Source organism: Lepus europaeus, chromosome 11, assembly GCF_033115175.1.
Source record: "Lepus europaeus isolate LE1 chromosome 11, mLepTim1.pri, whole genome shotgun sequence".
Taxonomy (NCBI): Eukaryota; Metazoa; Chordata; class Mammalia; order Lagomorpha; family Leporidae; genus Lepus; species Lepus europaeus.
The window spans coordinates 18,231,641-18,246,842 of NC_084837.1; the positions used below are offsets into that span (position 1 = coordinate 18,231,641).

Below are 15,202 nucleotides of genomic sequence, written 5' to 3' on the forward strand. Positions count from 1 at the left end.
GCTTCTCCTAGGATACTCCGGCTTCCAGCTGAGGACCTGGTCCTTGCCAAACGCTGACAGCAAACACAGGAAAAGGACAGGATCAATAAGAGCTACCGGCCATCTGGATCCGCGTTCTGATTCCCCTGTACGGATAGAAGTGTCACAGCCGCTGGAAAACCAAAAAGTTCCCACGCAAGTGTGAAAGGGAGAGGCGGACCTCTTCTCCGCAAATTCAGACACCACGCTCACTCATTGGTGACAGAGAATTCCCACTAAGCTTTGATGATGTTCCAATAGAGAGCACATTGGTAGTAGTCCCCAGTGCATGGCGAGGTGTAACTGTTACGTAATAAACTACACGTTTGGAGCATATGGTTTGGTAGATATCGACATACGTGTGCGTCATGGGATCATCACCAAAATCAAGACAGTATCCTAGACCATCCCCCAGTTTCTTCCGGCATCTTACTTTCCTGCTCACGCCCCAGTGATCCCCTATAGGTTTTTTTCTCGCACTATTGGTTAATTTGCATGTTCTAGATTACTGTATGAACGGAGTCATTTAGTATGTGCTCTTTTATTGTCTGGTTTCTTTATTCAACATAATTACTTTGAGATTCATGAATATTATTATTGTACCAGTGGCTCATTTTTATTGGTAAGTAGTATTCCATCTTATGGCTATGCAGCATGTATTTAACATTCATCTATTGATGGACATTTGAATTATTTCCATGGGTTGGTTTTTTGCTTTTTGTTTTTGTTTGTTTTTTACTACAAATAAAGCTGCTATCAACATTTATATACAGGTCTTTATGTGGATGTTTCCTATTCTCTTGGGTAATACCTAGATCAGGTAGTAAGGGCATGTCTTTTTTTTTTTTTTTTTTTTTTTTTTTTTTTTTTTTAGGATTTATTCATTTATTTGAAAGGCAGAAATAGAAGGAGGGAGAAAAAGAGTACTTCCAACTATTGGTTTACTTACCAAATGGCCACAATGGCTGGGACTGGGCCAGGCCGAGCCAGGAGCCAGGAGCCAGGAGCCAGGAGCTTCTTCCAGGTCTCCCACGTTTGGTGCAGGAGCCCAAGTACTTGGGTCGTCTTCCACAGCTTTCCCAAGTACATTAGCAGGGAGCTGGATGGGAAGTGGAGCAGCTTGGACACAAATTGGCACCCGTATGGGATACCAGCACTGCAGGAGGAGGCTTAAGCTTCTATGCTACAGCAAACGCCAAGGGCTAGCGTTGTAATAAGCAAGTTAGGCTGCTCCTTGCCCCATCGGCATCTCATATGGGATGCCAGCCTTGAAGGCAGTGGGTTAACCCACTGCACCACAATGCTGGTCCCCACAGTAAAATTTTCAGGGGCCAGTATTGTGGCATAGCAGGTAAAGCCACCACCTGCAACGCCAGTATCCCATATGGGCGCCAGTTCCAGTCTTGGCTGCTCCCTGCTAACACATCTGGGAAAGCAGAGGAGGGCCTCTGTCCCTACATGGGAGACCCAGATGAAGCTCCTGGCTCCTAGGTACTAGCTACGGCCTGGCCCATCCCTGGTGGTTGCGACCATCTGGGCCGTGAATCAGTGGATGAAAGATTTCCCTGTCCCTTCCTCTCTCTAATTCTGCCTTTAAATAGATAAATACATAAATCTTTAAAAAATTTTTTTTCAACTCAGTATCATTGGTGTTTCAAAAACGTAATTTGACAAAAATAGAAGGTATTTGAGAAACGCTGATATTAAAGGAGAAGAGGTACACAGGTTAACAGGTAAATTATGAGTAGGATTTCTATTGATATACAATCCCCAAAATAATACACCAGCAGCAGGAAGAGTCCGTGACACACAACCAGCAGATGAAAGCAGAAATCCCTCATTGCATCCACCAGGGTAAAGAATCACGGACTTCATTAAACTCCAGTTCCAGACCTACAGTAGTGGCTAACTACTGCGGCCTTGGCTTGCAGGCCCCCTGTGACCCTTTGTATCTTGGCTTGGAAGGTCTTTAAATGTCAAACTGTAAACATTTAAAGTAAATGCTTATTAATTTCCACATACATATTGACCTTTAAAACTCACCACGACCAACACAATGAACAAATACTTCCATCACTCCTGAAGTGTCCTCAGGCGCTCCTGTCCCACCTTCCACACGCTCCCCACAAGGTTTCCAGGGACCTGCTGGCTTGTCTTCCATCCATACCATGTGTATTTCCTAGTATTTTATATAAATGAATCACAAGTCACGGTCTGGCTCACTCAAGAGTTATTTTGAGATTCCTCTTGTTCCCACTGTCGTCAACTTGTTCCTTTTTATAGCTGCGCTGTACTCCATTGAGTTCTATTCACTGTACAAGAACAGGTAACAATTTATCCACTCACCTGGTTATTGCTGGATATTGGGGTTATTTCAAATTTTTGCTATGATTAACAAGGCTGCTCTGTGTGGACATGTGTGTGCTCTCAATTCCCTTGAATAAGTACATAGCAGTGGAATGGCTGGTCCTACATTTAACTTGTAAAGAAACTCAAATTTTCCTAAGTGGTTGCATCATTTTGCATTCTCACTAGCAGGGTATCAGAGTTCGAGCAGATGCTCTATATTGTTCTCAATACTTGCTATGGTCAAAGAGAGTTTATGGGATCTGACATTCTCTTCAATATCATTTATAACAGCAGTCAAGATTTTAACTATCTGACCATGGGCAAGTAATTGATCCCTGTGTCAGTTTGTTTTTTAATCTATAAAGTGATCAGTTTAGATTCTAACATTATTTTAATGATTGTTTTAGTTTCAGGGACATTTACCAAGTTTTAAGTATTTTTTAAACAGGTAATACACTCAACATGGTATCAATACAAAGAACACAAAAGACTGCAATCAAAATACTCCCTCCTCTGTCTCTTGGTTATATTTCCCCCTTCCCAAAGGCAACCAGCGTTAGCAACTGCCCTTCCACGGATGTTATTTGCTTCCTTGTGCTTTTCAGGGCAACATAGCATTCTACTCACTATATTTAGCTAGTTCCATAGCAATGGCCAATTTGATTAGTTTTTACTAAAAGCAGTGCTGCAACCAGTAGCCTTGTAAATGTATTCTTTCAGACATGTGTGAGAATACCTATAGGGCAAATTCCTAGAAGTTGAATTACTGGATCAAAGTATAAATACATTTTCAATCTCAATAGACACAATACCCTGGACAAAGGTACCCTAAATATATATTCCTATCAGCACTGAACTTTCAGAAAATGCCACTTAGAATTTTGCATGTTCACTGACCTAGTAATCCTACCTACATGAATTTATGATACAAAACGCTAGAGGATGGATGGTTGAAAGAAATAGCTCAAAATTGGAAACCAAGGCTGGCACTATGGTGTGGTGGGTTAAAGCCATGCTTGCAGGGCCAGCATCCCATATAGAGGCTGGTTCGACTCCCAGCTTTCTGTTAATGTGCCTGGAAAAGCAGGGGAGGATGGCCCAAGTGCTTGGGCCCCTGTACCCATGTGGGAGACCTGGAAGAAGCTCTTGGCTCCTGGCTTCTGCCTGGCCCAGCTTGGCTGTTGCAGGCACTTGGGGAGTGAACCAGTGGATGGAAGAAAAATCTGTGTCTTCCTAACTCTGCTTTTCAAATAAATAAATCTTTAAAAAATAATTCATTAATGTGAAAACTGTCACAAACTATACTGTCAAATAAAAAAAAAACAGCTTTATAACCAGGTACAACATGGTACTTTCTTTTTTGTTATTATTTATGTTACTATATATGAAGTTTGATATTTTACAAACATGCATCTAAATATATTTACCTTTCTTCAAGGGACAGATATAGACAGCTCCCATCTGCTGGTTCACTCCCCAAATGCCCACAAACATCTAGGGTTGGAGCTCAGAGCTGGGAACTCAATCCACATCTCTCACATAAGTGGCATGGACCCAACTATTTGAGTTTGTCACCTGCTGTGCTGCCCTCCAGTATCTCCATTGGAAGAAAGCTGCAATTAGGAGCCAGGGCTGGGAATCCAACCCAGGCATTCTGATAAATGATGTGGGTAACCACCAGGCAAAACACCTGCCCCAGGTATCTGATCCTTTTAGGCACAGAGCAAAAGATGAGAAGAAGCAAATGAGCCGGGGCTGGCACTGTGGCGCAGTGGGTTAACGCCCTGGCCTGAAGCACCGGCATCCCATATGGGCACTAGCTGGTTCGAGACCTGGCTGCTCCACTTCCGATCCAGCTCTCTGCTATGGCCTGGGAAAGCAGTAGAAGATGGCCCAAGTCCTTGGGCCCTTGCACCCATGTGGGAGACCCGGAGGAGGCTCCTGGCTCCTAGCTTCAGATCGGCACAGCTCCAGCCATTGTGGCCAACTGGGGAGTGAACCAGCGATGGAAGACTTCTCTGTGTCTGCCTCTCCTCTCTCTGTGTAACTCTTTCAAATAAATAAATAAATAAAAAGAAAAAAGAAGGAAAAAACAGCACATGAGCCAAAATGGTAACAGTGGTTATTTCTGGGTATTTATAACTTTTAGTAATTTAAAATGCCAGATGGTCTGCAATTGGAAACAAAGGATTCAAAGAGCAGTTGTTTGGCATAGCAGTTGGGATGTCACTTGGGACACCGGCATCCCATGATCAGAATGCCTAGACTTTAAGCCCCGGCTCTGCTCCCAATTCCAGCTTAATGCTGGTGCACACCCTGGAATACAACAGGCGACTGCTCAAGTGGTTGGGTCCCTACCAATCAGGTGGGAGACCCAGGCTGAGTTGCCCAGTCCTAGGCATTCTAAGAGTGAGCCAGCAGATAGGATGTCTCCTTCTCTAATAAAATAACTAACACATGTACTGACATAAATGGATGTGAAGCTTTTTAAAATAAAGGATATTGGTTAGACAAAAACTAGTTCAGTAAGTCAGTGTGTTACTTGGAATATTATCTAAAAAATAAGACTGATTTTACCCTTGTACAATCAACAGATTTTTTTCCCAACGTTTATTTTTCATCTTTTTGGAAAGCAGGGTAACAGAGATCTTCCAGCTGCTAGTACACTCCCCAAATGGCCACAACAGCCAGGGCTGGGCCAGGTTGAAGTTAGAGCCAGGAGCTTCTCCCAGATCTCCCACACTGGTGGCAGAGGCTTAAGCACTTGAGCCATCATCTGTTGCTTCCCAGGACACAGTAGCAGGAAGCTGGATCAGAAGCAGAGCAGCCTGCACTCAAACCAGCATTCTGGCAAGGGATACAGGTATCCCAAGCAGTGGCTTAACCCACTGGGTCACAACAGCTGTGCCAATGAACAGATTTGGTCGCACCAGGTTTAATCTTGTGACAGATTTTGAAAGGAGAACTAAGAACCGGGAAGTTAAAAGAAAATTAGTGATTTCTCCTGCTCCTCAAAATTAGGAAGTTCTGATGCACAAAAGGGCGCTGCACAGAAACTCAGTCTTTGGAAGGATACAGCTGTCGCCTGTGGGAGCTGAAGCTTCTTCGGACAACACTGCTGTGACAGAACAAGCGCTGGACTGGAGAACCAGAAGCAACAGGAGTCCCAGTTCTGCCACTCACTACATTCTTGACCATTTGCAATCTGTCTTCTCGTGTGTGAAAACAAAATAAGAACAGCAATGCTTCCTGCATAGGGTTGAGACAGAATGAACGGGCGCTGGTTCACTGATAGGGCATTCAGTTCTACCTGTATTAGTGTTTGCTCACTCTGGCAACCCTAAACTAGTGAGCCTCTTGAATCAGATTATCTTGTTTAACATAATTTGGCCTTGAGAAGAAATCCAATTACTTGTGCAGAAGTGCATTTGTTACATTCACATAGAAGTTCCTTAAGCTCTTCACACGAGAATTTTTCGAAGACGGTTTCTGCATGATACAGATGACAAAGTGAGGACAGCTTCAGAAATAACAGGCTAAGTATGAATACCAAAGTCATAAACACTGCCTTTCTGGTTGTTTAAAAAGGTCACATAATTGGTCTCTATGAGTAAAAAAAGGTTTACTTCCGGCGCCGCGGCTCACTAGGCTAATCCTCCGTCTTGCGGCGCCGGCACACTGGGTTCTAGTCCCGGTTGGGGCACCGATCCTGTCCCGGTTGCCCCTCTTCCAGGCCAGCTCTCTGCTGTGGCCAGGGAGTGCAGTGGAGGATGGCCCAAGTCCTTGGGCCCTGCACCCCATGGGAGACCAGGAGAAGCACCTGGCTCCTGCCATCGGATCAGCGCGGTGCGCCGGCCGCAGTGCGCCTACCGCGGCGGCCACTGGAGGGTGAACCAACGGCAAAAGGAAGACCTTTCTCTCTGTCTCTCTCTCTCTCACTGTCCACTCTGCCTGTCAAAAAAAAAGGTTTACTGTGTTGGTCAATAATATGGAAAACATCATCTAACTTTGTAATAGGAAATATAAAGGACTAAAGAGTTCCTGCTCCGAAAACACTAGCATGTCCTTGTTAGAAAGTTCTCATTAGTGCAAACTCCACAGCAGGAGGTGTTCCACCTTCACTAATGACGAATGCCATCCCCTACTGTATTCTTCCTGTAAAGGGCTAAAGTCTGCGTGTAACCACAGGAAAGTTAACGGGAGAGGCAAGAACAAATGCAGAGAAGGGAAAAATAACTCATCCGTTTCGGAACATTTTAAGTTAGACTGTTCGATATGTCTCTACAGTCTTCAAACGATATTGTGACATTATCATTTTGTGAAAAGAACTCTCTTCTATGTCTAGCTTCAGACATAAGGATCACTAAGGAAAAACAGAAAAAACAATTCAAAGTATTTTTTAATCCATTTAATTAAACAGTTTTGATCAGTTATTGCATGTTAGATGCTGGACGAGGCACTTACGGGATCCACCTATGATTAAGGAGCACTTCAGGAATTAATCTATAGGAAAGAAGCACATCCCCCAGGAAACACGACACCAGGTAAATTGTCAAGCAAAATAACACAGATTGAAAAGCTATCAGAATAAAACAGGATAATATTCTGGTGGTGGTGAGAAGTCAGCCAAAACCTCATGGAAAGTGACCTTGGGACAAGTAGGGTTGAGAGTGATAGAGGCAACGAAACAAGTAAAAGGCAGGGGTGGGCAGAGGAAGCTGGAACGCGCCTGAAGGGCTGCCTTGTTCTGGAAGAGTCCTCGCTCTCAATCGCTCCTCATGTGCTTGGGAAACCCATTTCCCAAACAATTCATCATCCTCACCGGGGCTCAGTCTTTTTAATTTTTTATTTTTTTATTTTTGAGAGGCAGAGTAGACAGAAAGAGAAACAGAGAGAAAGGTCTTCCTTTTGCCATTGGTTCACCCTCCAATGGCCGCCACGGCCGGCGCACCGTGCTGATCTGAAGGCAGGAGCCAGGTGCTTCTCCTGGTCTCCCATGCGGGTGCAGGGCCCAAGCACTTGGGCCATTCTCCACTGCCCTCCTGGGCCACAGCAGAGAGCTGGACTAGAAGAGGAGCAACCGGGACAGAATCCCACGCCCCAACCTGGACTAGAACCCGGTGTGCCAGCGCCGCAAGGTGGAGGATTAGCCTAGTGAGCCACGGTGCCGGCCACCGGAGCTCAGTTTTACTGTTGCTTTCTCTGCAAAGTTTTCCCAGACCACCACTGCCTTCAAACTGCTTGCACTCTGCACCTTCTAAAGGCACAGCCTGACTTCACGTGCTTATTGCACCTGCAGTTGAGAACTGCACCAGTTAGCTGTTCAACATCTACCACACTTGATTATACATTGCCAAGACAGACCTTTTCCAGTCTTGTTCACTGTTGTGGCTCCTGTGCCTTCACATAATGCCTGGCACACAGAAGATACATAATAAATTGTTGATGAATGAATTCTAGCAATAGGTTTTATGCGTGGTTGAATATGGCTCCAAGTGTTTTCACAATTATGATAGCCATATTAAATTACAGGGCTTATAAGAAAGGCACACAAATTAATAGCTAATCTATATAGATTTCCGTAATTTAAAAAAGCCATTCTAAATATTACATAGTATGCAGTAGTCAAGGTTCTCAAAGGGGGCAGCATTGTGGCATAGCAGGCAAAGCCAGTGCCTACAATGCTGACATCCCCTATGGGCTCTGGTTTATTTTCCTGCCTTCCATTCCAATCCAGCTCCCTGCTAATGGCCTGGGAAAAGAAGTGGAAGATGGCCCAAGTGCTTGGGCCCCCGCCACCCACATGGGAGACCTGGATAGAGTTCCAGGGTCCTGGTTTTATGCTGGCCCAGCCCTGGCCATTGCAGCCATCTGGGGAGTGAACCAGCAAGTGGAAGAACTCTCTCCCTCTTTCTGTGGCTCTTTCAAATAATAAATACATGTATCTTAAAAAAAAAAAAAAAAAGGAGGAGCCTAATAAATAAAACCATCTTTCTTAGTGAAAGGAAAATTAGAAATTTAGCACAAAACAATAAAAACCTACAATGGAATACTAAAATATGGAGTGCCATAATATTTAAATAACTACATTATATAAACAACTTTCCATTTTAGATATTAAATGTCTTTACACTTTTAGTTTTTTAGCCATAAGAGCTATCCAAAGTTTAGCTAACCTCAAAATATGCCAATAATTGATCTGTCGTGAATTTAAATGAAGACAGTATTCAATTTCGTAATCCTCTCCAGCCCCCAAATAAAATGATTTTAACAGTGTCTGTGTACCTATTCAGGGAGTATATAATTTTGTTCTCTGCACCAATGTCCTAATACTTCATTACCACATTTAGATAAATTAGAAGGGACAATACTGAATCTGATAACTTAGCTATCTCAGATTTATTGAACTGCTACTGAGGGACATCATTAAAATATTGAACATATAAACGGAAGGTTGTCTCCTAGTTCCAATTGAATGACATACATATGTTTTATTTTTATAATTAAGTACAAGAAATACTTTATTGTAACTATTGAAATGCTTTGTTTTGAGAAATCTGATTTTCCAATTTTAAGTCATTGGCACTTAGGAACAAAAGCAATCACTTAAATGAAAACTGAAAATATAAAGCCTATGTTTAAAACATGGCCTTTATTAATACTGCCCGCTGAGCTCCATTTTTTATTTTACATTGAAATACTTCTGCTTTGCAAAGAAAAGACAGAAAAGTGCATTTTACAAGAGTACTTTTTTGTTTTTAATTCTCTGAGAAAATGGAAGGAATCTGAGTCACAAATTCACAATGTGGTAAAATGAAATTAAGAAACAATGATTTCAGTAATGCTATGTCATCACTAGTGTTTAGCTCTGACTTTGTTCTTGTAAATCAGATCCTGATATACAGTCTAGAGCATCTAGATTATTACTCTACAGCATATTAAACACAGAAAAGGAGGTTTAAAAAAAAACCCCTTCAATGTACAAACATGAATTTAAAAATCGCTTTTAAAAAATCACTTTTTTTTTTACATAAGATATATGCAAAACTGCTTAAATACATGATTTTGGAAGAATTATTTACAAAATGTATCAGTCTGTGGAACAATTCACAGACGAAGCATACATAGTTGCTTTACTTAGTTGTTGCATCTCAACTTTGGGAGATATAAATTTATTCGGCAGTACAGCAAACATAAAAACTGTGACAAAGTATCTTAAGGGCAACCAAAAATTTGATCCTCAAAACAGTTTAAATACTAGGACTGCCAAAGTCTCTAAACAAGGACATGCTTTACTGATCCAGATGCCCATTCATAGTTCTCTACTGTTTGAAGGACTGAAACAGACTCCCTTCAACCAGGCCAGGGACAGCTGAGAGCTACTGCCATCCAAAGAGTGAATTAACCTAGAATTTTCTTTTTTTCAATTTTATTAATATTTTAAAAAATACATAAAAATACAACATCCAATGTCTGAATAAATATATTTAACAAGTTGCAAGATAATACCTTATTTTACACAAAATTTTCAGCTTTAGAAATCTTGTTAAATAACTTCATTGTTGTTATATATTTCATTTTTGTCTTTTTGTAACAAAATAAAAACTCTGAAATTACATAGAAAAAAGACAAAATATTTTTGTCAAGGGATAAGATAGTCCACTGAAAACTTATTCACAATTCCACTGTAAACATTAATAAACATTAAAATAGTTGCATAATTGTGTGCTCAAAAATCCTATAAAAAGTGGAAGACTTATTACAACTGTAGTTTTCAGTCAACTACACTTCCTTTCACAATTTATTTTGTCCCATTTACATCTTTAAACCTGGGCACACTGCTGAACATATACTTTGGCAGTTCTAAATAGCAAGTGCTTCCACAAAAATAAAAACAACAACAAAAAAACACAACATAAACCCCCTACTCACCAAGTGTTCCAAACACATCTCAGTGAAAGTGCAACGGTAACTACTCAGCTGGATACTATTTTGATGTTTATCATGTGCACTTGCTTGTCTATGATTTCTATAACACCTGAAAGCTTTATTATACAAATTCAAATTTGCTAAGTGCCCTTTTTTCTCTATCACAAAAAATGAAAAAAAAAAAAAAAAAAGAGGAAAAGTTATGACAAATATGGCAGGCTGCCTAACCTTCGATCATTCATCTGCTTATTTGTTTTTGAACAAGAAAAAAGGAAATAAGAAGGGAATAGGTACGATCCAGCCTGGAAGAATATAGAGGAGATACTTAGCAATGTCAAACCAGTTGAGTGCTTCCTGCGGTTGTGTCTCAGGGTTTGGGGATTTATGTCCATGGTAGCTGAGAAGGCAGAGGAAACGTTTATCACCTGCATTCTACAGCAAGTACATTTTGTGGGGGTGATGAGGATGAGGGACTCATTCCAGTGTCTGATGAAGCAGATGACATGGAGGCTCCTGTATGAGACACTGTGGAAGCAAAACAACCGTGTTAGATTCAAAATCCATTACACCAAGATGCCTAACCAACAGCAACTAAGAAACAAAATTCTTAACATTCATTTCAACCATGGGCCTCCTAAATGTTGCATGAGAAGCAAATTTTCAGCAAAAAATTTGATTGGCTCAATAGAATGCAATTCATCTTTGGTCCGTTAAACAACTTAAAATTAAAAAAAAAAAAAAAAAAAAAAAAAAAAAAAAAAAAAAACCAAACACTGTAAAATGTGAAGCTTAAAGAGGAATAAACTCTGAAATCCCAACTTGGAAAATCCCAGTGAGGAACCTGGCTCTCCGCAAGTCGGAAACATGGTCAAGCTGAGATGGATTCTCACGACAGGGAATGTCTGACATCTCGAGGTCACAGGCCCAAGAGTGCTCACTGCACCCAAACCCCCCTGCTGTCAGGAATCGGAACCATGGTGGTCAGGATGGAGGTGCGTGTGCGTGGCTAGGAAAAAAGTCCTTAAAAGTCTAACGTAACTCCCCAGGAAGATGTAACACAGGCTAAGGGTTTATGTGTTGTGGACTTTCTCATTTTGTAGTTTCTGCTTTTATCAATTTTTTTTTTGTTTTCCCTAAAGATTTTATTTGACAGGCAGAGTTACAGACAAGAAAGAGGGAGAGACAGAGAGAAAAGTCTTCCATCCTCTAGTTCACTCCACAAATGGCTGCAACAGCTGGAGCTAGGCTGATCCGAAGCCAGGAGCCAGGAGCTTCTTCTGGGTCTCCCATGCTGGTGCAGGGGCCCAACTACTTGGGCCATCTTGCACTGCCTTCCCAGGCCACAGCAAAGAGCTGGTTTGGAATAGGAGCAGCTGGGAGTAGAACCGGTGCCCATATGGGATGCTGGCACTGCAGGTGGAGGCTTAGCCTACTATGCCACAGAACCACCCCTTATCTTGTCTTTCCTCAAAACGCACTCCTGTCTCTTGTCAATCTTTACTCAAACATTCCTAGCTATGTAAAGTTTTAATTTTGTTTATGTATATCTGTGTGTGTGGCTTCCAAGAAGACAAATTCCTATATGTATGCTAGAACTCTTTCAATGTAACATCCACTACAAAAAAGGAAACCAAAAGAGAAACCTATTAGAAGAATGCTTTTTGTTGTCTAAAACTTTTAAGAAATAAACCCCAAAGCAGTTGAGGGTTCTCTGAAGAAATCTCAATTTGTTAATCGGCTCTTTTCTTCTTTTTTGTGTTTAAAAGTCTAGGAAGACTTCTGGTTATTTAAAAAACAAACAAAAACCTGTAAAGGACAAATATTGGATGCCTGATCATTTTATATCTGCTCCATCCTATTTCTTGCAATTAAATAAAGACCATTGGATGTGTAGTAGAATGATTGAAGACCACATCTGACACATGTCATTCTGTAAGTAACTCACCTGCGAAATACGCCTGGTTAGGCCTATCAAGTAATTTACCTTTTATCTATCTGAGAGAGGGAGGGAAGGATAGACACACATGTACCAGCTCCCATCTGCTGGATCATTCCCCAAATGCCCGCAATAGCCAGGGCTAGGAAGCCCAAGCTGCAATTTGGGAATTCAATCCAGGTCTCCCAGGTGGGTGGCAGGAACCAAACCACTTGAGTTATCATGGCTGCTTCCCAGGGCTTGCATCAGTGGGAAGCTGGAAACATGCTGGTACCAGGGGTCGAACCCAAGCATCCTATATGGGATGCAGGCACTCTAACCACTTTCAACAGCTAGGCCAAATGCCCACCAGCCCTGTCATCATCTTTTTAAAAAGTTGGGTTTTTTTTGTTTTTTTTTTTTGTTTTTTAATTTAAGAGTTAGAGAGATGGGGGGTGGGGGGAAAAAGGGAGAGAGAGGCCTTCCATCACTCCCCAGATGGCCACAATGGCCAGGACCCTTCCATTTTTTTCAGAGACAGCCTTCCTGGAGCCCTCCTATCCTGTTTCTCCCCATTCCTGCTTTCTATGCCTGCCATGCAAGTGCTACCCTACAGCTTTTATTAACCATCACCTTGAGAGTCCCCTTCATTATCTTCCTTGCTTGCTGGATCCATGTTGCCTCCTAGTTTCTATCACCAGTACTGAAAAATCTGACATAGAAATTTTTTTTTTCTTTTGGGCCAGCAGGTGGAGCCGCCGTCTGCGGGGCTGGCATCCCATCGGCCTGTCTGAGTCCCCGCGGCTCCACTTCCCATCCAGCTCCCTGGTATTGTGCCTGGGAATAAAGCAGAAGTTACTGGAGTTCCTGGGCCCCGGCCCCTGAGGTGGGAGACCAGGAAGGAGTTCCCGGTTCTGGCTCTGTCCTGGTTCAGCCCTGACCATTAAGGCCATTTGGGGAATGAACCAGCAGATGGAGGATCTCTCTCCTTCTCTCTCTGTCCTTCCTTCTTTTTCTCTTTAACCTGCCTTTCAAATAAATAAATCTTCAAAGAAATTTCTTCTCATATTTGCACCTTGACGTGGTGAACTTCTAGAGGCTGCTCTTTACCCGTAGGGTTCTGAAATTTCAAAACGTACTCTGCTGGGATCCCTCCTCTTCCAACCAGTCTCCCTAAAGAGCACAGTGAGTCACTCTAGTCCTCTAACTCATGTCCTTCGGCTGTGCAATTTTTTTTAAATATTTCTTTGTTGACAATTTCCTCCTATGTTTGTTCAGTGCTCTCTTTCTAGAAATCCTATGATTCATAAGTTGCCTATCTTTTGTGAAACCCCATACTACTCATTTCTTCTCTCCTATCTTTCTGACCTTCTCCTGGGATTTATTCCGTTTTACCGCCCCTTATATATATTTTAAATCCCTGCTATATTTTTTACGGATCCTTCTTGTTCTCTGAAGTTAAACAGTATCAACTTTTTTGTCTTACGGTTACAGTTTCTCTTTTTCCCCCTCTGGTTATTAACCAGTAACTTCAGTGATATGCTGTACATGGTTTTTCCCAAGTCCCCTTTGTCTTATTTGGCTTTTGTCTTTACGCAGAGGCTTTCCTCGAGTATCTGGTCATGTGGTTTCCATATTTAAGGGGCCTCTGAAGAATCTGCCTGTGAGCACGAGGACTTTTCAATACGAGCAATGCACACACAGTGACTGGCAAAGAACCTGCTTTCTGGTATAGGAATGTTCAAATGTTACGGTTTATGGGAGGCCATTTTCCTTGGGGTAGTCAATTCCTTCAGAAAAATCTTCCAATGTCCTTCTAGGATGAGGATAAGCTTAGCTGATAGTTGAAAGGGAGACAAGAGGGTTACATACGGGGTAGGAAGTGTGGGAAGGCTCATCATTTGGCAGGCACACTGCCACTCACCCTGCTCTCTCTGATTAGCACTAAGCCCCGCCTTCGGCTATGGCTGCTCTTCCTGGGTCTGCAAGCCTGCTGCCCCCTCCCACCCTTCTTTCAGTTACTCTCTGTCTTCTGCTAGAGCTGAAGAGAAGGGAAGCCTTTCTTCGTAGGGCAGCATGAACAGAACCAATTTCTCCTCCCTTTTTCAACCAATCGCCATTTTTCAGCCTCACAGCACACTCCTGCCTTCATGGGATCCGGCGGTATGAACTGACTTTGCTTCTTGTTTGGTCACACTGGGAAGACAAGCAAGCTTAGGTTTTAGCAGTCTCTTGTCTGCTAGCACAGTCACCAGCCCAGTTATGCTGCGGACATTTCTGGTCTGCTGTAGTCAGCTATCTCATGCTCTTGTCCTGTGACTATGGTGCTTTTAATTTCTTGTACTACTATTTTAGTAGGGCTGGGGGAAAGAACAGGTAGGAACATGTCCATGTTTGGCGTGAAGTCAATCCTATAACTTTGTAAAGTATAGCTTGGACAGTACTCCTTGTCTCCAGGGTTAGCCCAAAGTAATCTCTTCTTCCACCAACTTCTGCACTTGCGAATCTCACTCTTAGAGCACCCACTCCCACGGTAAAGTTAGGTACTCTCACTTGGAGAGCGCCCACTCCCACGGTAAAGTTAGGTACTCATTAATGCTGAGCTGCACTAACTTAGGCTGCAGTTGCTTAGGAGGTGATTTAGAACTCTAAAAAGATAGCCGGCGCCGTGGCTCAACAGGCTAATCCTCCGCCTTGCGGCGCCGGCACACCAGGTTCTAGTCCCGGTCGGGGCACCGATCCTGTCCCGGTTGCCCCTCTTCCAGGCCAGCTCTCTGCTGTGGCCAGGGAGTGCAGTGGAGGATGGCCCAAGTGTTTGGGCTCTGCACCCCATGGGAGACCAGGAGAAGCACCTGGCTCCTGCCATCGGAACAGCGCGGTGCGCCGGCCGCAGCGCGCTACCGCAGCGGCCATTAGAGGGTGAACCAACGGCAAAGGAAGACCTTTCTCTCTGTCTCTCTCTCTCTCACTGTCCACTCTGCCTGTCAAAAA

General features: G+C 42.8%; 1 protein-coding gene across 2 annotated transcripts in view; it reads right to left on the reverse strand.

Moving 5' to 3' along the window:
• Positions 1–8,894: 8,894 nt before the first annotated feature.
• The window catches only part of ARID4A (AT-rich interaction domain 4A), an 85,014-nt gene continuing 78,706 nt past the window's right edge, over positions 8,895–15,202 (reverse strand). Inside the window, exon 24 of one of the 2 annotated variants that reach the window (XM_062205049.1) lies at positions 8,895–10,821. In XM_062205049.1, the coding sequence (XP_062061033.1) occupies positions 10,718–10,821 (104 nt within the window). In that variant the 3' untranslated portion in view covers positions 8,895–10,717. The remainder of the gene's footprint in view (positions 10,822–15,202) is intronic. The other variant, XM_062205050.1, reaches the window with a different exon arrangement.